Source organism: Esox lucius, chromosome 3, assembly GCF_011004845.1.
Source record: "Esox lucius isolate fEsoLuc1 chromosome 3, fEsoLuc1.pri, whole genome shotgun sequence".
Lineage (NCBI taxonomy): Eukaryota > Metazoa > Chordata > Actinopteri > Esociformes > Esocidae > Esox > Esox lucius.
In genome coordinates, this window is record NC_047571.1 from 20,422,397 (window position 1) to 20,449,109 (window position 26,713).

General features: G+C 42.5%; 1 protein-coding gene across 1 annotated transcript in view; it reads left to right on the forward strand.

The window, feature by feature from the left end:
- Positions 1-22,220: 22,220 nt before the first annotated feature.
- Positions 22,221-26,713, forward strand: part of dnah9l (dynein, axonemal, heavy polypeptide 9 like) — a 33,677-nt gene continuing 29,184 nt past the window's right edge. Inside the window, exons 1-8 of the mRNA XM_034289346.1 lie at positions 22,221-22,941; positions 23,543-23,701; positions 23,869-24,012; positions 24,139-24,329; positions 24,568-24,763; positions 24,832-24,931; positions 25,018-25,229; positions 26,267-26,500. Of these exons, the coding sequence (XP_034145237.1) occupies positions 22,843-22,941; positions 23,543-23,701; positions 23,869-24,012; positions 24,139-24,329; positions 24,568-24,763; positions 24,832-24,931; positions 25,018-25,229; positions 26,267-26,500 (1,335 nt within the window). The 5' untranslated portion in view covers positions 22,221-22,842. The remainder of the gene's footprint in view (positions 22,942-23,542; positions 23,702-23,868; positions 24,013-24,138; positions 24,330-24,567; positions 24,764-24,831; positions 24,932-25,017; positions 25,230-26,266; positions 26,501-26,713) is intronic.

Genomic DNA, 26,713 nt, shown 5'->3' on the forward strand with positions numbered 1-26,713 from the left:
AGCAGTTCACAGTTTTGGAGATTTACAGAAAGTGGTTGAATCTTGGAACTACCAAGGCACCAAAACTGCAATTAGTCACCCCTGCCAAGCAAAAAAGTTTGTGGAGTTCTAGCCAGAAAAAGTCTCCGCTCTCATCAAGACATCAGTGCATGGCGTTTGTTAAATGTGATTGGAACCGGTTCCAATGATCAGATGTCTTGACGCCTTGTCTTGGCCGTCTCCTGCGAAGATGTCTAAAGAGCTTGTTTGCATGTAGATTATGTAATTGTAGTTTTTGCGACTTAGAGACGTGAAAGATTTAACAAAATTCTGTCGTTCTCCAACAATCATCTTGGCACAATTTCTGTATCATTTGAACCATTTTCCTTGCTGTGCGTGTGGCAAAATAAACTTGGGTAGCCACAGATAGGTTTGTCACAGCATCAGTTGATTTATACTCCTTAATTATTACCCTAAGAGTGGAGATGGGTGATATTTTTAACAGCTATTGCCTAATTTATTAAGGTCAACAACCTTCTGTTTCGTTTCATTTGTGTGTTCTTTTATCATCCCCAAGCAGATAGATGACAAAGGGAGTTTGATCTGTGTCACCTGTGTCAATAATTCAGTTATTCTGATGCACTTAGAAATCTCTTCCCATTGATTTATATTTTCTATCAGATTTGGTCCATAAGAATTCCCAGGCATGCCAATAATTGTGTCTCGTGTTTTGGGGAGATACAAATTACAATTTTTCTCTCATATTGAGTGTAAGATAACGCTGATAAACAACAGTTTCATTTTGTCATACAATTGTTGGTCACCTTCACAAAGTGTACTTTACATGTAATTATTAAAGATTAAAATGTGAAGTACTGTTCAAACTTCAGTTATCACATTGAGGAAAGAACAACATGGTCATTACAACATATATAATAAAGGATTGGGTTTCACAGGATCCTTCTATGCATCCATTTTACAGAATGAAAGTCCTCTTCATGGTCACAGAGGAGCTTTGAGTAGCCTGGGAAGGGAGAAATTGTAGCACTGGGGAAAGGGTGTGTAGGGGAGAAAAAAGAATCGAGAGAAAGCAACGTCAGGGGAGGAAGCACGGAAATAAAGAGAGAAAGCCCCAGCTGATCGATTCAGGCCTGCGTTGTCTGGAAAGTAATGACTCATTTCACTGTTTTAGTTTCCACCAGTTGTTTATGAAGCCTTTGACTGTTACATGCTTTGCGTTAAGGCGAATCAGAATCACTGTGTATCTCTCCCCCTGGAAATCAGCAGATGAAATAACCTCCACATTAGACACGCTGCTTATTCCTCCTGTGTCAATGTGAAGGTGTGTGTCCCTCTATCAGTATCCACTAAGGCGCTGTGGTCTACCTAGAGATAAGGGCTGCAGTGTCATACACACACACACACACACACACATACACACACACACACACACACACAAAATTACATTCCACCTGTGTCACAGCCACAATGTCTCACACTGTCTCTCACAGTGTTTTTATTTGCAGCTGAAGCAGTTTAGATTTTTTCTCTAAACATTTGCATCGTGGATTTGCTATCAAGTGTTTAGATGAGTTCACGGTACAAAAACCAGGATGTCATTTTTAAGGGTATGTTTTTATATATACAGTTTTTGGGTTATAATAAGTCTGTGACTTTCTCAGATTTTGAACTCAGTTGATCTCCATTATAACCTAATGAGCACAGCAGTGTTTATATTTCACAAAGCAGTTTGTCATTGCTTTCACACACAATGCCAATTAGAAGCATATTTCTGCCAAACAGAATAAACAACTATCTACAAAACAACCTGGCAAAACTCAGTTGATTAAATCACGTTAAACAAGTTTGAAACATTTGGTGACAGTTGATACAAACTATAACCTTGAATGTGAAACTCTTCTTCATGTGTACAAAACAAATTTGCACAATTGTTCAATCAGCAATCACTCCTTGTTCATGCATAAAAGAGGTCACCTCTGAGTTGTTATTTACAAGAACAGACCAGGTAAGAGGTGGAGAGTAGAGCAAAGACAAAGTGTTAGATGGACCCATAGAGTTACATTGGCCCACAGAGGTAGACAGGCCCATAGAGATAGATTGGCCCATAGAGTTAGACAGGCACACAGAGGTAGATTGGCCCATAGAGATAGATTGGCCCATAGAGGTAGACTGGCCCATAGAGGTAGACAGGCGCACAGAGGTAGATTGGCCCATAGAGGTAGACTGGCCCATAGAGGTAGACAGGCCCATAGAGGTAGACTGGCCCATAGAGGTAGACAGGCCCATAGAGGTAGACAGGCCCATAGAGGTAGACTGGCCCATAGAGGTAGACTGGCCCATAGAGGTAGACAGGCCCATAGAGGTAGACTGGTCCATAGAGGTAGACTGGCCCATAGAGGTAGACTGGCCCATAGAGGAAGACAGGCCCATAGAGGAAGACAGGCCCATAGAGTAAGACAGGCCCATAGAGGGGCCAAGATTAAATCAGTCAAAGGGAAATATAAAGAACTATAGTTTCCGATCAAATATCCAAGACTCAGTCCAGTTTCAAATACTCAGACGCAGTAGTGGACGAAAAAAAGGATGCAATCCAATCTCGCCACTCATACTCCAGGAAGCAGGCCAGAGTGAGTAGTCATGTCACCCTCACACTATTACTTCGCTGTATCACCCTTCGACAACTACAACCTGTAACACATAAAGTGGGGATGGCCCACAGGGAATCCACAGCCTACAGTATACTTGAATACGAGAATCTATCGCAATACTATGCTCAATTCAATTGAACGGTTTTACTTCCCTTTGTGAGGTGGGAAGAAAGGCCCATCGATCAATGGTGTTTCCAGGAGTGGGTGGCGAGTCGTCACCCTCGTCCAGTAGGCTCCTCATTCTCTTCATGTGCCGCTCCATACAGCAGCTGTAATCACCCCATTTGTATCCGGAAAGGACGCACTGTAGCCAATCGCCGCCGTGTCAATGAATTGGGCAATTGTCCAATACGTGTCCGTTACCTTAAAGAGTCTAGAGTACCCGAAACTCCACACACAAGCATTTAAAATATATTAATTAAAACGATAGAGCCAGAAAATACTATTTGCTGCCCCTTGAAATGAACAGTTGGGGGGTGCAAAACAACAAGGTGGTAAAGATAAGTCTGACAACAAGCACATGGTCTATGGTTTTGTTAATATAACAGTTGAGCATTAGTGTCTTTATGTCTCCTAACATGAACTTCCACAAATTGTAAGCTAACATGAATTAACCATAAGAGATAGTGTAATTCGTAAAAAAATTCAAAAAATCTGAAGTGTAATTTGTTTTCTAAAAACTATGACTGAGAAGGAAGCTTACATTAGTCCAGGAGCTTGTACAAAAAAAGATTCCACCAAAGATGCACTGATTATAAAGAGTTAGTAAAAGAGCTCATTGACATGTAACGAGGCCTACTATGGGAAGCATGAGGGTTGAGTGGGAGAAGAAATGTCTAACAGATCCTCTGTTTGAACTACTTAGCAAAAATCAACCACCAATGACAGACTGTCAGATTCCCACACGTGCATTATACCTGCAGGATGTGCCACTGCTGAGGGCTTGGGAGGGCAGTGGATCAAACCATTGTGAGCAAAGGTTGGGGGGAACGCAATCTACTGAAACTTAAAAACACTATAAAGTGTCTATCACTAACCTAGGTTCTTTGCAAACAGAAAGACTTACTACAATACAAGTGTAAGTAAAGATAGAACATGTATGAACCGACATGTTTGTACAATACTTTTTACATTTACAAAGTGCTTTCACTGTGTCTTATTAATATTATTGAAATGACATAGTAATGTTTACAGTGATATATTTGTGGGGACAAATCATAGTTTTCCCCAGGATGGTGGAAATCCTCCCCCCCAGGATTTCTGCCTATGGACAGGTGTTTTAGCTCAGACGACGTTCTTCTCACATGTACAATGGAGGTCTGCTCTTTTCGACAGGTAGGTCATGTACAAAAATGTATATTTGCAATCAGTCCTTATTCATGCATTAAAGATGTCACCTCTACATATTTGCAAGGGAAGAGGGGATCCGTGTGATTAAGTACTTAAGAATGACAATACATCATACAATGCTATTACATCATACAATGCTATTACATCATACAATGTGCAGTTTTTTAAATTGCTGTTTTTGCAGTGATTTGTTTGCTTTGTGTATTTTATTGTTATTCTATGTAGATACGGCAGAGAATAAGTCGGTCCTCTTTACTAAGAAAAGAAATGACCCAATGCTGTGGGCTAATATGTTTACTTGGCTTTTATGGTACATACTGTCATTATAGAATCAACAACAAATGGCACATCACGTATGCAAATATAAGGGAGGGAGGGACTGAGGGAGGGAGAAGAGGGAGGAGATAGTGCGAGATAGAAGGCAAGACGGAGGGATGGTGAAGGACAGAGGGACAGAGAGAGGGAGAGATAGAGAAGGAAGAGAGATTTCCTCTAAGCTGAACTGCTTGTAAAGAAGGAGAGCCTTGTATAAATGTCCCATTTATCCATTCTTAATGAACACCTAGGTCAGCCGAGACTGGGAAACACACACACAATCTAAAGTGTCTGATTACACCAGAAATATATACACAAGGAAGAAAAGAAAACAACAATGAAGATATATAAATGAAGAGAAATGTATGGGTTAAGGAAGTAAAAGACAACATTGTAATGAAATCACTAAATATGTTGTTGTTACCAAAATGGCTGTTTGACTGAAGAACCCTTCAAATGCTGTAGTTCCACTGATTTACTAGCAGGATATTTAGGCTCTGGAACGTGGTGAGGGATCTTTAACAAGTTATTTTTGTTGTTATAAGTGGCCAGAAAAACAGAGGATGATATATTCTGCATTAATTCACTTTTCCATTGAGTCCATTCTGCACCCAGACACTGCACTTAGAGCCTGTCAATGTCAGAATGGAAACTGCACATTCATTACATTTAGCCATAAACAGCAGCGGCCCATCTCTTCGGATGGATCTGCAAATGAATCAATTTGCAAAGTGAATATAGTGTGTTTGCCGTCGAACGTAAGGAAGGATTTTACTGTGACACACTCGTAACCTTATAAAGAGCAGTCATTTGTTTGCCAAAAGTACAGCAGACTGAGAGGTTGGCTATTACACAGTGATAAATCCAGACACAAACACACACTCAGACCAACGCACTAACTGTGTTTGTGTTAATCTACTTGGTTTTCCGCTGGCGTAGGAACACAGGGTGCCGTCAGAGGGAATTAAAAGAATAAAACATTCCATTGATTTATCCCTGCTGATTGGAGAAAGGGAGCATGTGGTGGGATGTTTCAGTAAGTTTCATTTACAGAGCTTTGTCGAGTCTCAGAGTTTCAGAAAGTCAATACTTTCCTTCAGGAATACTTTCCTTCTCTCTCTCTCTTCTCCTTTCTCTTTTTTTGCGTGTTCTCCCTGGTGCTCCGATCAATGGCCCCTTTTTCTTCTAAAAAAGTCGGTTTGCACTAATTCAATGGGATGCAGGTGAGCCAGTAGTTTGGAGTTTGGTAGAGCTACAGACCGGGGAAATACTTCGAGAGAGGATGGGAGAAGAGGGAGAGAGAGGGGGGAGAGAGAAAGGGGGAAGGGCAGGAGACCATGAGGTAATAGAAAGTGTAAGTAGATGAGGAGATGGGGGGAGGAGGGAGAGGAGAAAAGGGATGGAAAGATGAGAAACAGAAAGGAGAGGAAGTTGTTGAAAGCCAATGTCTGTGAGGGATGAACTCCACTTAATGCATAAACACGCATCACTTTCATTGACGTTTAACCTCTTTTCACCCTGACAGGATGAATACAGGCCTCCCACTCCTCCTGTTTCTCCGTGTACCTCCATCTCTGCTCATTCGCACCAGAGTGCAGAGAGCACTTCTTCAACATGAGATCACCGCGCGCAGCTATACACATTTCACTCTAAACAGCCATAAAAGCTTGCATGCGTCAATACCACAAGCAGTTTATTACCTATGCAAGTTCCTGCTCTTCGTCTCATTCATTCTCCTTATAAATGTCCTTGGACATTTCCCCTGAAACCATTCTCTTGTTGGATACATCACACAACAGAAGATCCCCAAGGACACAGAAGTTATATTGTGATGCTATTCCGGAGTGAGGAGCAGAGTTAAACAGGCAGAGCTGCCAGGTTTAATAGTTGTGTGGTACAGATTTATTATAATGCCATTGTGTTTTCATGGGTCTGGTTCAACACAGGCTAATATCTAGAATATCTTTATTTCTGGGGATAGTATAATTGCCATACAATGTTAAGACACCATTGCGCTTTCACACACGCACTCATCTGCTTTGATAATGTCATGCACACAAACAGGCAGACACACAAGATCACGGTTTTTGGGTCTGATAGGAAATGTAATATAGATTGGGTAGTCACCCTTTCCGTCTCTGTCATTCTCTCAAAAATCAATTCAATAGGTGCCAATTGGCATGAATATATGGTTGTCACTTTATCTCAGGGTGGTTGTGTTTGGTTGGAGTCCCTTTTGGTCTGATGCTTGGCGAAGTGGGTGGAGTTACTTCCTGTCTGGTGGGCTCTATCCGGGTTTACCTTCAGATTGAGACACAGAGTCTCTGGAGCCCCCTGTCTCAGAACATAGTTTCATGTTGCTATAATATTGTGTCAGTGGGTCATTCTGAAACGTGTCCTCAGGTATCCTTTTGAATCCAAGGGATGCTCTCTCTAACTATCCTGGTGTCCTGTTTCACCATAAGAGGACATGAGCCCCTGGACACCCACGTCAGGACTACCAGGCCCGATGACTCCTAGGTGTCCCTGTCAAAAGTCTACCTGCTTGATTGCAGATCAAGTTGCTGGTAAATTCAGCTCCGGAAGAAATTACGAGACGGCTGCACCTTTTTCTTTCCTTTCCAAAAAAGTCGAAAAGGAAGGTTTTGAGTGAGGAACAGAAGGGTTAAAATGAAAAGGCCACTGCAAATTGAACACTTCTGTTCCTCACTCAAAACCTTCCTTTTCAACTTTTCTGGAAAGGAAAGAAAAAGGTGCAGTGGTCTCTTCATTTTTTCCAGAGCTGTATATATGAAAAATGCTGTACAAAAATAAATTCTAAAAACTGAGTGAATATTGGTCGAAGAAAAAAATCGGAATGAAAAAATATTTATTTTCTCCTGCTCAATAATTTAGCAAAAATATAATTGACTGAAATATTGAAGCTTTGTCTCTGTCAGGACCCCTCGGGAACACCTCTCACCTTTCTGAAAGCCACACAGGTGTGTCACTCACAGCCTTGCGGGTCCATTGGTCACACACCCACAGAACTTGCTCAAGCATTCACATTTTCCCAGCTCTCACCAGATGATATCCTGCAGCTAGTGACGGCTGGCCCCCCAACATCATGCCCTCCTGACCCCATCCCCACCTCCCTACTCCAGTCTATCTCAGAAGACCTCCTTCTCACATTCCTCACCTCCCCCATCAGCTCTTTGCTGAGCACTGGCTGTGTCCCAGTGGACTTCAAGTCCAGGGTAGTGCCCCTCTTACAAAGAGCAACACTTGACCCCTCGGGTGTCAATATCTACACGCCGGTATCCCTCCTGTCTTTCCTTTCCAAGACCTTTAAATGTGCTGATTTTACTCTCAGAACAATCTCTTCGACCCTAACCAGTCAGGATTCAAAACAGGCCACTCCACTGGGACTGCTCTCCTCTAAGTAAAGGAAACTCTTCGCACTGCCCAAACTGACCATCTCTCCTCGGTTCTCATCCTACATGATCCATCCGCTGCCTTCGATACTGTGAACCATAGCATCCGATTTCCCCCCCTTCTGTCCTGGCACCTTCAGTGGTGGAACTAGCTTCCCTTGGATTGCAGAGTCTCTGTCTATCTTCAAAAAACATCTGACAACTCGCCTTTTCACAAAGTAATTAAAATAGTTCCACAGCCACCACCTCTGTCTGTTGTCTTTTATTAACTTATTATGTTTATCATTATTATGTTGGTTCTTTCTACACAGACCTTTGCCTATAACTGCCAGATTGATTATAAGACACTTACTGCTAAACTGTGTGGTTGTTTCACCAAGCCTTTTTAAAATGTATTCACTTACTGCTAGTCACTCTGGATAAGAGAGTCAGCTAAATGACTGAAATGTAGAAATGTCATTAGAATACAGATGAGTGTCTTAGTGTCTAGCTGACAAATACTATCCTAATGTTTTCGCGGTGTATAGTCTGGTTGTTGTGAACCAGGACTTTAAAGTCAGTGCGCATGGGGAGTGAGGATGAGGTCAGACAGTGGTGTATAGTCTGGTTGTTATGAACCAGGACTTTAAAGTCAGTGCGCATGGGGAGTAAGGATGAGGTCAGACAGTGGTGTATAGTCTGGTTGTTGTGAACCAGGACTTTAAAGTCAGTGCGCATGGGGAGTAAGGATGAGGTCAGACAGTGGTGTATAGTCCGGTTGTTGTGAACCAGGACTTTAAAGTCAGTGCGCATGGGGAGTAAGGATGAGGTCAGACAGTGGTGTATAGTCTGGTTGTTGTGAACCAGGACTTTAAAGTCAGTGCGCATGGGGAGTGAGTGGAGGATGAGGACACTGGAGAGGTGTGTTCTCATGGGGAGGTGTAGGACACACATACAGCATAGTTCTGGACATACTGAAGCATTCTCAAACACTTGGCAGAGGTCCGATGAAGAGGGCATTAGAAATACTCCAGACAGGCTGAGATAAAGGCCTGGATGAGGATAATGGTCATCAGATGGATTGAGCTCTAACAAGCAGTGAAAAACTAAGTCTGGCTTATAAATGGGGCCTTGGAGAAAGCATGAACAAGCAATTGTAATTCATAAAACAGCAAAAATGTATTGCTTAATAACTCTTTATTAAAAATAAAATCCCTCGCATGCAATGCTGACGTCCCCAAACTCGTGGTGTCATCCTTTGAGATGCTGTTGATTGTTTTGAGGGAGTTTCTGACTTCAGTCTCCTCTACAGCAACTGAAATGCACGTTCAATAAGACTCATATAAGGAGATTGACTTTCTAAGTCTAAAACCCCTGATGAAATCCTTGGTTGCGTTGACGGCATGTTTTGGGTCATTGTCCTGCTGCATTGTGAAGCGTCATCCACTGAGTCTGGTGGCATTTTCTTGCTATATATTTCTTGATGGCCAATATGCCAGTACACTTACTGTAGTTTTGAAAGTGAAATCTTTCCCATTCTTGCTTGATTTAGGATTTCAGCTGCTCAACAGTTGAGGTCTCCTTTGTCGTGTGTTTCATTTCATAATGTGTCAAATGTTTGCAATGGGTGACAGGTCTGGACTGCAGGCCAGTTTAGCACCCAGACTCTTACTACAAAGCCATGTTGCTGTAATACGTGCAGAATGTGGTTTGGCATTGTCTTGCTGAAATAAGCAAGAAACATCTAACTAAGCAAATACACCACTTTTCCCCAGCTGACCTTCCTCGTAGGATAGAGTTAACAAAAGAGTTAACAAAACAAAAATAAACATCTGGAAACATTAGATACAGTTCCTATTTTCAGGGTTTAAAGGCTGATACTCACTATAGACACTATAGACCCCATAGAGGATGTTCTTCATCATCATCATTACTGTCTGAACAAGAGCTGAAAATCATTTGGTCGCTCAAATCAATGGATTGAATCTTAAACAGCTAATCAGTGGTTAAACTCTTAAACAGGTAAATTTATGTAACTCACAAATGATGTCTCACCATCTACACCAGTTTAAAAAAAAATCTCTACAGCTCTAATCTCCAATGTCGTTTCATGTGAACTAACTATTTTTTCTTCATTGCTGAGCCTCATTAACTGATGCTGCTATCCAGAGTGATTTACATGTGTTATTGATTGCATACATCACATGTATTCATGAAATCTATGCAAATCTTCATCATCAAAGATTTGAAAGCTTTCAGTTATTCCCCTCTATAAATCAGGGGGTCAGCCACCAACTGTGCGTTTAAAAACAATTGTATTGACGTTGGTGGATAAAATCATGTTAAAACATTTAATCCAACACGGTGTTGGTCTTTGAGCACCAGTAGTGTTTACAGACATGGCCCAATTAAAACTTGTGGTGGAACTCTTGGTATTTTCCATAGGTATTAACCGGTTAACACGTAAAATATAACTTGCTTATATGTGGTTTTCATTAATGTACTTAAAAGGCTAAAATTGTCTACATAATAGAGAGCATTTTGTATAAGTAAATGAGAATGCATGTATTTGGTTCCATCCTTGGACATGTTTGTCCATAAATATTTTTCAAACAATTTTAGGAAGGTTTTGTCAAACTGTAACCAGGCTGTCCATTAATATATAGTGGTTTGCTCTTCTGTGTAAATGGTAGTCTGTGACACATTGATGCCAACTTCCTGGAAAGTGTTCCTGATTTGTTGGACTGTTAGGGTTTTTGTCTTCATTACATGTCTTCGGTCATCCACTTTAGTGGTCTTTGTTGGACTACTAGGTTCTTTTTTCTTCTTCCTCATGTACAAAACTCTAGTTTTGACCAATTGTGATCGATTTCTTGACCTTCATTGACACCTCATTGGTGACAAACAGACTTCACATGCGAAACCTAGAATCATGAGTAGACATTGACAGGTCTCCTGTGCTGCACTAACAATGCATACAAACACACCTGGCTAATAAAACAGCAGTGAAGCCAATTCTGTAAATACTTTTGGTACCCTTCATTTGGGGCACTATGTATAAAAGGTGCTGTCAGGAGGAACATACCCTCAAATCTGACAGTCTGCACTTTAGTCTTATAGTCACTGTCTGATTTCAAATCTGTGCTGGAGTACAGAGATTGATATTTTAAATGCAGCCGAAATTATTGATACCCTTTATGAAGATAAGCAAAAAAGGCTACATAGAGTAAATACTGTAACATAATGCAATTTTCCATTTTACAAATGAATTTCCACAAGTAGATTTTTCAGTACTTTATGGACCCTCCCCACAAATAACTTTGAGTAATTTCTTTTGAATTTTATCTGAGCCTAGAGGACAAATTCCTATATACAGGAAATATTTTAGTCTTTGCTTATCGACTACCCTCTTAAATTAAAACTGATTTTTGGGGGAGTCAAGAATGAGATGGCCATTGCAAAATTTAGATTTGGTGGGCAATTACCCAAATATTTGTGGTGATAAGTGATTGGGGTCATTGACTTGCAGTAAGACAAGATTAAGCGTCCTGGCAGAGACAACCAGGATTTTGGCCAAAATATCCTGGTACTGGGTACAGTTCATATTGTTGTAGACATGAACCCCAGACCAGTGGAAGACAAATAACTCATTACATTAAAGATCCACTACACTATTTTATAAAAAAAAAATCTGCCCAGCATTCTCATTTTGACTCCAAACCGACTACAAGTTTGCATAGTCAGAGACCTTTGTTTTCATGTAATTTGACCAAAGCATACGTTCACAGAGCCAGTGCTGTTAAGCAAACTCCATGGGTTTGTACTGTCGTTGTGGCCATTCACACTGTTTCTCTTTCTTTCCCTCTATGTCTGTCTCTTTCTCTGTTTCTGTTTCTTTCCCACTCTTTCTTTCTCTCCATCTTTCTCTCTCTCTGTCTTTCTGTGTCTTTCTTCCTCCTTTATCCTGTTTTTAGTGGTTCACCTCTAAATCAAACCGACAGTTTGACCTTCGACAGGAAATGTCATCAGAGCGCTGAGAAAATGAGTCTATTCGTCACGTACAGACGGATCATAAACTGTGTGTGTGTGTGTATGTGCATGAGACAGAGGTCGAGAGCAGCATTATGAAAGTGTGTATCTGTCAGTTGGAGACGGGGTATAAAATGATAAATCCCTGTAAGCCTCACATTATTACTTTTCCTCCATGTATCAACCTCAGCATGAAAGATGTCTGCCAACAGGTCTCTAATGGTTTGGGGGATCTGCGTGTACGTGCGTGTCCACGTGTGTTCTTGTGTGTGTGTGTTTGTTTGTGTGCCTGCGTGCGCACTTGCGTGTGTGTGTTTGTGCGTTTGTTTGCGTGCAAGTGAAGCTATAGTTTCTGTACAAGTCGGCTGAGAAAATTAAAGTCTGTGCAACAACCAGGCTTATGAGGCTCATTCCACTGATGTGTCTCAGGAAGCAGCGGTGGTGGACGGACAGGTTCTGTCAGCAGTAGATAGCAGGAGCATAGTGTCTACATTATAGGAAGAGGCTATATGTCAACGATGCAAACACAATCTAAGCTGGTTCATGGTGGATTTATATTTAGGCCCGGTTTAATCCTAAAGGCTCACAACATTGTGCTTGAGTATGTGTTTACGTGTATAAGGATGAGATACAGAAAGTAGGGAGAGTGGAATCACTTTGTGGAAATAATCCACAAACCACTGTCAAATCCACAACACAAAAGGGTTCAGAAAGAGATAGAAGAAATACAAAAGAGAAAGAGAGAGGAGGAATCTAAAAAGTGAGAAATGTAGAGAGAAAGACGGGAATAGAGATGAAGGTGACGGTTCGCTGCAGTCATTTTCAAGATGTCCAGTGTTTGCGTTGCTTATAAAAGCCTGGATGTGAGGGCCACTAAGTGACTCTAAGGCAGTGTGATGAAGTGGCCATTGTTCAGGAGAATTAATATGATTAAGAATCACAGGCAGCATTAACATCAATGCAGCAAGCCAGTGGAGTATATATTTCTATTCACTTCATCCCCCCAATCTCGCTATCTCACTTTCTATTCTCTCCCTCCCTGTATACCAGATGAGCACTGTTGTGTTTTTCTGGGCATTTCAGTGACCTCACATAGCAAGTTGTAGCCCTTCTACTCCACAGTGGCTAATGAAACACTAATGGTGGAAACGATGCCTCCCCATTAGGATGTCATTCATGGCGGTTGTTTCTTTACACACCAGTGTCTTACAGGTCTGGCAGGGAAGGAGAACCCTCTGGGGCTCATCCATGCTCTGGATCGTGGGATCACTCTGTGTTTTCAGTAAGAGTAACGGCTGGTAACCTTGACACGTTTGGATTGCAAGAACTTCTCAAAGAGGAGGGAACTCCTCAGAGCACTGAAGAGACCTCATCAAGTCTTTACCACACCGACGGGGTAGGGTGCAGAGTTCTCTCAAAAACACACACACACACAAATACAGACATACACACACACACACACACACACACACACACACACACACGTTAAGCACAGGAGAATTGGCCATTTAAATGAGGTCTAGGACACAATGCAGACTGATTGGCAGTAGGGGGTGTATTGATGGAAGGTCTCTGTGAGGAACTGATAACAGCTGCCTTATTCACTCTCTGGAGGAGGAGAGATCATAAACACACAAACATGACACTCGCACACACTCACACACATAGACACATATGCTCACGCACATAGACAGATGCACGCAGACACGCGCACACACACATATACACACATGACACGCATACACACGTTTTCAGGTTGGTTAGTTGCATTCCTAATTTTCACACAAACATCCTGTTGGGGAATTTCTGAATTCCCAAATGAACCATCGGAGCCTGACTCCACTCAAAGTCCTAAAAGAAAAACACACACACAGCCGAGTGGAAACTATTAAACATTCATTGCGTAGCAGCTCCACTAATGAACGAGAGTCAACAATGAATTATGGATCATATTCTAATGGTTTACCTTCCTCACTAATTACAGACATGTAAATGGGATTGGGAAACAAATTATTATCTTCTAATTACAGTTGAATGTGAATAAGAGTCTGAGAACCTGGAACTGGAGGAGGTTGGACTGACGAAGAGGAGTGAGAGTGAGAGGGGGGAAAGTGAAGAGAGGACGAAGAAGAGAGAGAGAGAGACGGAGAAAACAGTGAAAGAAGAATGGTAGAGGGAGAAAGAGAAACACAAAGGGAGATAAATAGACAGAGAGCCTTGGAGGTAAGAGTTACTGTATGTTACCACTGTATAAATGGTATGTGCTTGAGATGGTACCGTCTTCTTTGCTTTGTCATATAACATTTGGCAACTGAAAATATTTCAAAATATCAGTTGAGTTGTACATACAACATATTACACACACTCACACAAACAAACAGCAGAAATAAAATGCTACATTAAAACAGCAGCCAAGGTGAAGACATCAGCAGCAACCTGGCTACAGAGGAGTGTTTTTCTCCTGCAGCCTCAGTGTGTGTGTATCTGTACATGTTGGTGTGAATTAGCAGGAGCAGTCTGAACAGGATCAGGCTGATGAGCTTATTGACACCTCTCTCCTTCATTTCTCCTCCCTCTCTCCATCCATCCATCACCACCCCTAAAAGCCTGTTAGGAAACCTTGCATTCCATTACGACAGACAAATCAGACATTCAGAATGTGTGTGTGTTTGTGTATGTGTGTGTGTGTGTGTGTGTGGGTATGGGGGCATGAAGGCAATCAGCGATACCATTATACGACAGCCACTTACCTTCAGAAGCTCACACACAAACAAAAACACAAACAAAACACTTTTATTTATAGATGCTTACACACACACACACACACACACACACACACAGGAAGTCGCACAGCCACACGATGACTGAACACAAGCAGTCTCCTAGAGACACAATACTGAGGATAGGGCTCAACCATCTATCATGGAGCTGAATGAAGAACTGATTAGATGAGTGTCTTTTCAAGATTTACCAGCTCCACACACACACACACACACACACACACACATTCCTCCAGGGAGAGTGTGTCCTTAGCAGTAACCAGCCAAACCAACCATCCAATCTCACTCTTTCATTCGCCTCTTTCTGTTTACCAACCAATCACACAGAACCAGATTACTACCCCCCCCCCACCCCCCACACACATAAACACACATACACACGCGCACACAATCACACACTAAACAATCAGTGAAAGGCAGACTAGAAAGGAGAGCATGGGGGAAATCTATATTTCATTTGGGTTGTTTGGGTGTTTGTGTGTACAATCAGCCTGTGTTTGTCATTAGGCCTAACCCCTGTGGTTCACCTAATCGTGTGTGTGTGCTGGTGGCACGGGGGCACGGGAAGGGTGAACAGCAACAGAGGGAAGGGAGGGAAGCGGGCCAACACACACTGTTGGTGGAGTCCGACGCTGAAGTACGCACCGCGACTGCCATACACGCACACAGATAACACCGATGAACTCACCCACACCTGGTAGGTCAGAGGTCATTTTGACAGAGTTGAGATTATATATTTTAGAGTATATACTCTATAGAGATGACTCCTTAACACTCCACTGATATAGATGACTCCTCAAACACTCCACTGATATAGATGACTCCTTAACACTCCACTGATATAGATGACTCCTCAAACACTCCACTGATATAGATGACTCCTCAAACACTCCACTGATATAGATGACTCCTCAAACACTCCACTGATATAGATGACTCCTCAAACACTCCACTGATATAGATGACTCCTTAACACTCCACTGATATAGATGACTCCTCAAACACTCCACTGATATAGATGACTCCTCAAACACTCTACTGATATAGCTGACTCCTCCAACACTCCGCTATAACACTCCGCTGATATCGATGACTCCTCCTGCACACATTACACCGCCGATCAATAAACTCTTTGTCAAATGGCTAGATGATAGTACAGCAGCCAACGTTTAAATCCATGACTAAGTCAAGGAGTATTCCCAACACTGCAAGGCAAAGTGATGTTGAGTCCAATTCCAAGTCAACCGCTACCCTACAGCCCCTGGGCGCTGGTATAGATCTGAAAGGAGTTGAAAGGTGTGAGTTCTTGCCATCCCTACCAGCCCTCATCACATCTACACGGAGTGCCCAGGGGATGGGAGTTGGTTAGGGGTTTGTGGCGAGAGAGATCACAGCCTGATAAAGAGCTCCACTGTCTGGTGAAGAGCGTAACTGCGGTTGTGCTTCGAAACAAAGGCTCTCGAAAAATTTCAATTCAACCCTGGATCATCCACTCAGTGCTGTCTCTACTGTGCATCGTGAAAGGCTTGACATTCTCTACACAGCAAGCCTAAAAGAAAGTGAAGGGGAAACCACATGGACATTAAAAGGCCATTTCATAAAATGTTTTTATATTGTGTTTGTATATACGGAAAGGTCCATAATATTATATCCGCAGTAGTAGTGGAATGATGGTGTTTCATAGCATTTCTTCAACAGAAACGATGGTGTGCATTCAAGATCCACAACAACCCAAAGCACACATCCAAATCCACAAAAGCATGGCTTCACCAGAAGATTGAAATGACCCAACAAGAGCCCAGACCTGAATCCAATTGAATATCTGTGGGGTGATCTGAAGAGGGCTGTGCACAGGAGATGTCCTCGCAATCTGACAGATTTGGAGCACTTTTGGAAAGAACAGTGGGCAAATATTGCCACGTCAAGATGTGCCATGCTAATAGACTCCTTCCCAAAAAGACTGAGTGCTGTAATAAAATCAAAAGGTGCTTCAACAAAGTACTAGTTTAAGGGTGTGCACACTTATGCAACCAGGTTATTGTGTTTTTGTTTTTTTGTTTTTTCTCAAAGATTTCAGTTTGTTTTTTAATTGAATTGTTCACGTTATAGGTCACAATGAAGGTGGAAAAAGTTTTGACATGATTTATCTTTGTCTCATTCTTTTACATTACAAGAACCTGGCATTTTAACAGGGGTGTGTAGACTTTTTATATCCACTGTATATGTGTAATGTCTTGCCCTGAAACCAGGTTGCAACAAACTAGCAGCAAGTGCAAGTGCTGCTACAAGTGCAAGTTAGTTTTATCATAGAAAACTGATGGATATTTGGTTTCTGTTTTTCGTATGTAGACAAACTATTATAAAACTAACTTTACCTTACTGAATTGGGGCGAATTGGTTTAATTTGAACTGTTCAATTCAATTCACCTAGCTTCCCCATGGAGAATAAATTATACATACTGATCCTTTAATGGTAGAGATGCCTTCACTCTTTATTTAAGAAACATAGAACAATGCTATGACTCTTTATTTAAGAAACACAGAACAATGCTATCATTCTTTATTTAAGAAACGTAGGACAATGCTATCACTCTTTATTTAAGAAACATAGAACAATGCTATCACTCTTTATTTAAGAAAAGTTGAACAATGCTATCACTCTTTATTTAAGAAACATAAAACAATGCTATCAATCATTATCTAAGAAACACAGAACAATGGTATCACTCTTGATTTAAGAAACATAGAACAATGCTATCACTCTTTATTTAAGAAACACAGAAAAGTGCTATCACTATTTAAGAGACATAGAACAATGCTATCACTCTATTTTTAAGAAACATAGAACAATGCTATCACTCTATTTTTAAGAAACATAGAACAATGCTATCACTCTTTATTTAAGAGACATAGAATAATGCTATCACTCTTTATTTAAGAAACACAGAAAAGTGCTATCACTATTTAAGAAACATAGAACAATGCTATCACTCTTGATTTAAGAAACATAGAACAATGCTATCACTCTTGATTTAAGAAACATAGAACAATGCAATCAATCTTGATTTAAGAAACATAGAACAATGCTATCACTCTATATTTAAGAAACATAGAACAATGCTATCACTCTTGATTTAAGAAACATAGAACAATGCTATCACTCTTGATTTAAGAAACATAGAACAATGCAATCAATCTTGATTTAAGAAACATAGAACAATGCGATCACTCTTTATTTAAGAAACATAGAACAATGCTATCACTCTATATTTAAGAAACATAGAACAATGCTATCACTCTTTATTTAAGAAAAAAATATGTGCAATGTTTCATCTAATAGCACCTTTATCAGTGGAAATGTTTCAGCGTGTTCATGATTCCTTACACAACTAGCTGTCAGCAGGAACTCAGCAATTCCGGGGAAGCAGTTCTTCATACAGCCGCAGCAGGTCTGCACTGTACTCCCACACACACACACACACACACACTTTTAAATTGTCACCGCTTTCTAGCCCTTGTCTAACCCTGTCCTGCATAATCAGGTAGGGCTCTCAAATATCACTGAGCGGTTTGATAAAGAAAAGCTTACAGTGACTTTTGCTTTTTGCTTTTGTTTCCTCCCTTAAAGAAGCACAAGACACACACAACCCCTTGTGTTCAAAGGGTCCCTTCCTTTGACCTGTCGGCTGACTTAAAACAGGAATGAAAGAGATGAGAGATGGAGAGATGAGAAATGGAGAGATGGGAGTTATGGAGATGCTGAGAGGAGTGGTGAAGAGATGGAAAGATAAGAGATGAGTTATGGAGATGCAGAGAGGAGTGGTGAAGAGATGGAGAGATGAGAGATGAGTTATGGAGATGCAGAGAGGAGTGGTGAAGAGATGGAGAGATGAGTTATGGAGATGCAGAGAGGAGTGGTGAAGAGATGGAGAGATGAGAGATGAGTTATGGAGATGCAGAGAGGAGTGGTGAAGAGATGGAGAGATGAAAGAGGAGTTATGGAGATGCAGAGAGGAGTGGTGAAGAGATGGGGAGATGAAAGAGGAGTTATGGAGATGCAGAGAGGAGTGGTGAAGAGATGGGGAGATGAGAGATGAGGAAATAATCGAGGTCAGGATAGGAGAGAGAGGTCTACTGTCAGCTTCATGAACGGACAAAACCAGCGAGGACTAAATCTCCAGTCTCTATGCTGTTCCTCCAGAATGGTGTTTCATTGTGATATGTGGACCGACTTGCTGGACTTGGCAATTCTGACACTTAGCATGGTAATTTGCAATGATTTTGCCAATCTGTCACAAAAATAATGTACTGATGAAGGAAAAGCGTGTTGACATAGTGCTGGATTGAACCAGTTAATGCAGTTAAAGGGCAGTGATTGGTAAAGAGTGTCTTTCTATGGGGCTGTAGAAGCACATGTGGGCTTATTGAAGTGATTTCACAGTTCTCTGCTGCGATTGGTCCAATTCACAGAATCCCTTATCCTGAAGGGATGGTCAGTCTCTACAGCAGTGTCTGAATAGCACACTGAAAACGCACTAATGCTAACCACACTAATTTAGCGCTACACGTGTGAAATGTAAACATGCATGGTTGTTGACGTACATTAAGCTCTGATGCATCCATATGGCGTAAAGACAACGAAACCCCACTGGCAGTGGTATTAGTCCGAGGCTGTGAACTGGGCTGGAAGTGACCCAGCTGAAGACAGAACTGTGGTGGGAATGCCTAAAGGCATGGGACAGATGTGTGTTTGGCGTTACAGTAATCGCTCCATTTACTCTGTTCTTATAGCGAGGGACGGCTGGTCAGCACCATCTGGACACACCAGCACGCACGCACGCACACAAACACACACACACGTGCACTCACACGCGGACACACACATGCTCACATGCACACACACAGACATAGACACACAAACCTGCTCTCTGCGGATAGGGGTGTCCAACTGACCAGTCTCACCATGGCAACTCAGCCAGCAACAGGAGGCAGGCTGCCCATTGTGTGTGTGTTTGTGTGTGTGCGTGTGTGCATGTGCGTGTGTGTGTGCGTGTGCGTGTTTGCGTGTGTGTGTGCATGTGTGTGTGCGTGTGTGTGTGTGCGCGTGCGTGTGTGTGTGGGTGTGGGTGTGCGTGTGTGCGTGTGTGTGTGGGTGCGTATGTGTGAGCGTGCAAGTATATGCCTGGGTGTGTGTCCATCATTCTTCCTCTCTGTCACATTTCATTTTCCCCTCACTCCCTTTCCGACCCTTTGTGAGTAACTCTTTCTCTCAGGAGTATAGCTCCAAAGTAACCGTTTTCCCTGGAGTGCCAAGCAGCCTTGATAAGATAAAAATGGCCCTGGAGTGAAGAAAGAGAGAGAATGAGAATAGGAGAACTAGAAACAAAGCGTATAAAAGGGAGACACAAAGCCACCTACACATATTTGCGACAAGAAATTGTTCCAGAGGGAACTTCAACCAAGGCGAGTATGAACTGAAAACATTGCAAGAAGGGCTTTCTATTCCATTAAACATCAATGAAAATAGACATTCTGGATCTGGTTCAAACCCATTAAAATATCTAAAATGTCTAAAAGAAACAATCAAAGAATACAGTAGCAAAGTGTGGTGTCCACTTACAAAGCAGGACCTTCAACAGGTAAGAGAAACAATTCAAAGCATGTATGCAGACTTATTCAAGAACATGCTCATTGTAACTTCAAAAAACATGCAGAGAAGAATTGTTTTTCTGGTTTCCTAATTTCATTATGTCTAATTCACAATTACATTCTTGCCAAATTGTATCAAACTCCACAGGAGTCAAAGATCAAACTTTTGTTTACCCATTTCACCAACCCATTCCGCTTCTTCGTCACAATGCTTTCTCAGTGAGGAAGTATTTTCCAACACATATGGGCTGTGAGGACTGCGAGAGAGACAGAAAAATGCAACAAATCTCCATAGAAAATTGAAAGAGGAGTGGTTGTGTAGAAGAGAGGGGGAGTAATGAGGGAAGGGAGGATTGTGAGGGAGGCCAGGAGCTCAGGGCTGATGAGGAGCAGTCCGCTTGCGAGGCGCTAGGTAGCCATGGCAACTACGAAGATAGTGTGCAGAGAGGGACAGAGAGATGAGGAAATAAGTGGAGAGAACAGCAAAGAGGACTAACATTAACATCAACATGGAAATGATGCCCTGACTGGTTCCACTATTCTGCCCTGCCTGGTTCCACCATCCTGCCCACCTGGTCCTACTATTCTGTCGTGCCTGGTTCCAACATTCAGCCCCACCTGGTTCCACTATTCTGTCCCGCCTGGTTCCACTATTCGCACCGCCTGGTTCCACTATTCTGCCCTGCCTGGTTCCACTATTCTGCCCACCTGGTCCTACTATTCTGTTGTGCCTGGTTCCAACATTCAGCCCCACCTGGTTCCACTATTCTGTCCCGCCTGGTTCCACTATTCGCACCGCCTGGTTCCACTGCTCTGCCCCACCTGATTCCACTATCCTCCCCTGCCTGATTCTACTATTCTGCCCGCCTGGTTCCACTCTGCTGCAGTCCTCACACTCACAGATACAAGCAGCTAAAACACACATCAGCCTTGCTGGATTAATTAAAAAAGAATATTGTGGTGCTATAATGTGATTGCTGTACCTTAAGACTCAGATTACCATTATTGCCAACGATGGATGGATGACTGTGATGATGATGATGACCAGAGAACGACATTGTTTTGGATGATTTACTGAGGCACTTGTTGAGGATGAGGTTGACGGTCACGGACACCACTGAACACATCCGTAGAGTCAAGCAAAATGGATGAGTTAAAATGATTATCGACAGCAGCCACAGCATCTAGTTCTTCATTCATCTGTGTTGTTTTCCTCTGGTCCCTCCCTCCATCTCTCTTTCTCGCTCTCTCTCTGCATCTCTCTGGACTCTCTCATCTGTATGCCGAGAGATAGCTAGCTATCTTTCCCCCCTTCAGTGTCCACCCCCTATCCCCCTCTCCCTCGTTCTCTCCAGTGGTCCCAGAGGACAGGCTGTGACATTGGGTATGAGGTCAGAGAGATGGGCAGCAGTGGTCTGTCTATCTGCACTGTGAAATGGCTTTAGCAACAGTGCAGCTCCAGAATCATACACACAGAGAATTTAAATGTAACAAACAAATATTGTTCTGGTTATTACAACCAATGTGGCAGAAAAACAGCAAAGCGCAGTTCTTCATGAAAATAAGTTAAAAATGTTTAATTGGTTCATAAAATATGGCCATATGTATACCCAGCATGAAATTTAGATATTTGTTTCTCTTTACCTAAACTTCAATGAGTTAAGTGACTACAGACTGATAAAATAGAGGCATTAATTATAAGGCCACATGTCCAATAGCAAGTGAAAAGGTCCACATAATAAATATGTTTCATTTTATCCAGGAATACTGTGGATTAACACTGGGCTTCTGTGGATAACCAGAGGTTTAAAACGTTGCATTGCCTTGGGACCAATGAGCTACATTTATCTATAGTTTCTAAAAAACAACAGTAGATTCTGACTCAAATGCCAATGATCACTGATAGCATTATCATCCACAATCTTCCCATCTCATATGATTTCTTTATTTTATCTATGTCTTACAGTCCCAGCCAAGATGGGTATGCTTTAAAAGGTTAATCAGAATCATGGTATTTTAAGCAACACAGTTATAAAAATGTCAGAATTTCCCTTGTTTTTCCATAAATGCTGTATCATATCTAATAGGATTTCATGGTTCGGGTCACTTTGGACTACAGCTAAGACACTTCTGCTAAACGTTATCCCACACTGCCCTCATGTGGTGAGAATAGTGTGTGTCAGTGTCTGAAAACAGGTCCCATGGGGGCTGCTGTTCCATCCGGCTGTGGCAGGTGGAAAGTGCACTGAGATATGTCCCCTTGGGTTGCCGTGGTATCAGGTGCCAGGCTCTCCTGGTCTGGTATCAGCTTACCTCCTCGCCTGTCATCAGAACTTAGAGGCTCTAATCGACTATCCTCTTAGGTCTACATACATGGATATTCAACTTTGAGTGTTTCACAGTTGCTGGAACTGGGTTGATCTGGGCGTTAAACGTTATTTACTTTTGCGTTAGCATTCGTTTTCAAGGTAGGTAAACTATGGCAGCCTACGCTTTAAATTTTGTCTTGATTGTGCTTGTTGTCTTTTGTCCACGGGTCGCAGTGTCGTTCAGTCCTTCTCTCCATATCTCTCTCAGCTAGCTACAGTACTCTCACTCTAACCTTCCCTTGGTCCGTCACCGATGCAGACTTAATACTGTAGCCTTTCTCTACTAAAATCCAACCTCCCTTCCAGACCCATGACCGAGGGCAGCACTAATGTAGGGGTGCGCGTTCCCCAAGACACCAAGACAGTGGCAGCGTTGGCAGATGAGAGGGTTGATTTTATCCGGGAGCAGGTACACCTACAGTATACATATGGATATACCATATCACAAACACAGAAAAACACAATACAATGAGAATTAAGTATGAAATTGCTGGTGTTTCTTTTAATCGTACCTTGCTGTGAAGAGGCAGATTGAGACAGGCTGAGTTAAAGTGTACGTTGGAAACTCATGGGATTGTTAAAAAGTGCTTCAAGTTAAATAATTCGACCGCATAGTATCAGCAGGATTAAGTCCTACTAGCCCAAGACGTTGAAAATGCGTCATTCTTATTGAGAAGACGTTGAAAAGACGTCTGATTGAGAAGACGATGAAAATACGCATCTGCGGTAGCTCATTTGAGAAGTAGTTTTTGAGAATTACATTCAATATGGATAATGCTAGTTGGACCATTTTCACTGTTAGGCTAGCTTGCTAACTTAATTTGGGACAATGTACAGTGTACTATACGGTGTGTAACGTTTATGTATTTGTATTGGTAGTTGAATTTTAGTATGTGTGTAAGTATTTAATTTCATAAAGCCTGCAATAAAGAAGCCCTATGTCTAACTTCCTGCCAGCATCCTATGTTCGCAAAGCAGACAGCAAAAAACATCTAATACAACATTTCCAGGTGTTCTGCATTCTGCGTGTAAAGACAGACAAATGGAACCGTTTCATTGGGGCAGAGGAGAACCAGAAGATTCTACTGGACTTCCTGGACCATGTCTGGAGTGACAGACTACTGCTCTTCACTGGCCCTGGGGGAACACTACATGCTGGGGATGCACAGGTGAGACACAGTGTGGAAAACTATTGCGGCTTGGAATTAGGCTGTTAAGGCATTGCCAGTTGTGATGTACACCCATCTAACAACTCTCTTGTTGAAATAAGTTGCCACTTATTTCTAGTGCTTTCAATACAACAGAAAGCATTCCCACTATGTTTGCCTCTTTGAAGACATCCGGCCCATGGAAGACTAAGCTACTGTGTGTGCTGAAGAAGGGGGTTCTGAAAATCTCTAGACAGGGCTACAGGACTCAGCTGTGGCTGGGGGAGGTCTCTGGACACCCCATGGAGCACATGCCACTACTAATCTCTGAGGTGAGGGAAAGGGGAGAGGTGGGTTTGTGTGCCTGGTTGGGGGCAAGATGTGGCTGTGGGTCTGTGTGGTTGTGTTGGTGCTGGTATCAGTCCTTTGTCTCTAACTCTGAATGGTCGCGGTGTTAGATTCTGGTCTCGGTGTTGTCTAACTCCCTGAACCACGGAGGGTGGCCCCGGGTGGTGTCTGAGGACATCCACCGCCACCTGGAGCAGCTGAGAAGCAGTGTGGTGACCCTGAGAGGCAGGGCAGAGGGACGCACCCTGCTGCCACTCCCACTGTGTGTGGAGAGAGCTCAGCCCCAGGACGTAACGGTCAGGTCAGTGTGTGTGGAGAGAGCTTAGCCCCAGAATGTTTTGGTCAAGTCAGTGTGTGTGGAGAGAGCTCAGCCCCAGGACGTAACGGTCAGGTCAGTGTGTGTGTAGAGAGCTCAGTCCCAGAACGTAACGGTCAGGTCAGTGTGTGTGTCAGGACAGTGGGGGATCTGTGTGTATGTATGTGCATATGTGTGCTTGTGTGTTAAAGCTTGTGTACGTGGTGGTAACTTCTGCCCCCAGCTCCACTGGCTGGCTGGTGGACCGGGCTCTGCTGTACTCCATAGAGACCTTGGTGATCCAGTGGTCTGGTCAGATCTGGAGCGTTCTGAAGAGAGACTCCGGCCTGGTGCTGCAGCAGGGGGCGCACCCAGGCCCCACAGCAGAGCTCCACTTCTGGGCCACTCAGAGAGACAACCTGCTAGGCATCCATTCGCAGGTAGCCTGTAATAGAGGCTGTGGGAGTGCGTCTGAGTTTTTTCTCTCTAAGTGTCTGTGCTCTTTCAGATCCAGGACCCTAAGGTGGCACAGATGATGGAGATTCTGAGGAGGATAAACAGCAGTTACTATGACTCCTTCAACAACATCTGCCTCAAAGTCAACCAGGGTAGACAGAAGAAAAGATCAGAAACATAGTCTTTTATTAACATCCTTCTCCTGATCATCACTGAGCCAGCTGTGTGTCTCTCCTAGCGGTCCTGGAGGCTGAGGACATTGACCTGTTCCTAAGACCACTGAGGAGACTGATTAGTAGTTTGGAAGAGAGGAGTTTCACCCAGGTAGAGATGCTGTTGCCTCCTCTCTTCCACACACTGTGTCTTATCTGGAGTCGCTCCCGGTACTACTGCTGCCCTCAACGCATGGTGGTCCTCCTGCAGGAGTTCTGCAACTTACTCATAGAGAAGGTGTGTGTATGATGTCATTTTTTTGTGTTACTTGTGTGTTTGAGTGTGGTTTGTTTCTACGGTATGCACCTGATATCCCCATAGGTGCACAAAAGTCGGAGAAGTCCCCATTTAGCAAGTCCCCATTTGGGAAAATGGGATTTCTGGCTCAGGGGTTAGGTGTAGGGAAAAAACAAAACATTGTCTTAGTGTTACTATTGGTGTTGCTTTTAGGTTTAGGCATTACTGGCTAGGGTTAGGGTTATGGTTTTATTGATGTGTGTTGGTTAGGGTTATGGTTTTATTGATGTGTGTTGGTTAGGGTTATGGCTTTATTGATATGTGTTGGTTAGGGTAATGGCTTTATTGATATGTGTTGGTTAGGGTAATGGCTTTATTGATATGTGTTGGTTAGGGTAATGGCTTTATTGATATGTGTTGGTTAGGGTTATGGCTTTATTGATGTGTGTTGGTTAGGGTTATGGCTTTATTGATATGTGTTGGTTAGGGTTATGGCTTTATTGATGTGTGTTGGTTAGGGTTATGGCTTTATTGATATGTGTTGGTTAGGGTTATGGCTTTATTGATGTGTGTTGGTTAGGGTTATGGCTTTATTGATATGTGTTGGTTAGGGTTATGGCTTTATTTATATGTGTTGGTTAGGGTAATGGCTTTATTGATATGTGTTGGTTAGGGTAATGGCTTTATTGATATGTGTTGGTTAGGGTTATGGCTTTATTGATATGTGTTGGTTAGGGTAATGGCTTTATTGATATGTGTTGGTTAGGGTTATGGCTTTATTGATATGTGTTTAGGAATACATGTGGAGTTATTCAGGTTATAGTTAGGAGGAAGATATGGTTAGGGTTAGGTTAAGGTGTAGGATTTGGTTTAGGTCCAGGAAAGGGAAAAATTGATTACTGGATTAGGTCTCAGGTCTCCACAAGGATAAAAAAAAAAAAAAGTGTGTGTGTGTGTGAGCATTCTGAAATGTGTGTTACATGTTTGTGTGTGTGCTGTCTATTTTGTGTATCACCTGTGAGTGTGTGTGTCTCCAGACAGTGGCATATCTGATCCCAGAAGAGTTGTTTAAGATGGAGCTGGAGGAGGGCGTAGAGAGGGTCCAGGTGACCATCAGTGTTCTGCAGAGCTTTAAGTGTCTGTTCCACACACACCGCCTGCGAATCCCCCAGTACTACCGCCTCGGGGAGAAGGTCCAACACTGGGACTTCCCATCCACACTCGTCTTCCACAGGACTGACCGCATCCTGGAGAGGCTGCTCATGATCGAGGTGTGTATTTGTGTGTGCATCCTGCGTTTGATAAATCCGTACATTTATCCATCCATGTGCAATGTTAGACTTATTTTCATTTTTACTGTGTTTTTGTTTTTTCCATCTGAACTGAATCTGGTTCAACAGCCACAATTTGATGTTTAATGTATTGACTTCAGTTTTCTGTCTACTGTGTACAGTGCGTTCAATATGTCCTAAATCAAGAATGTT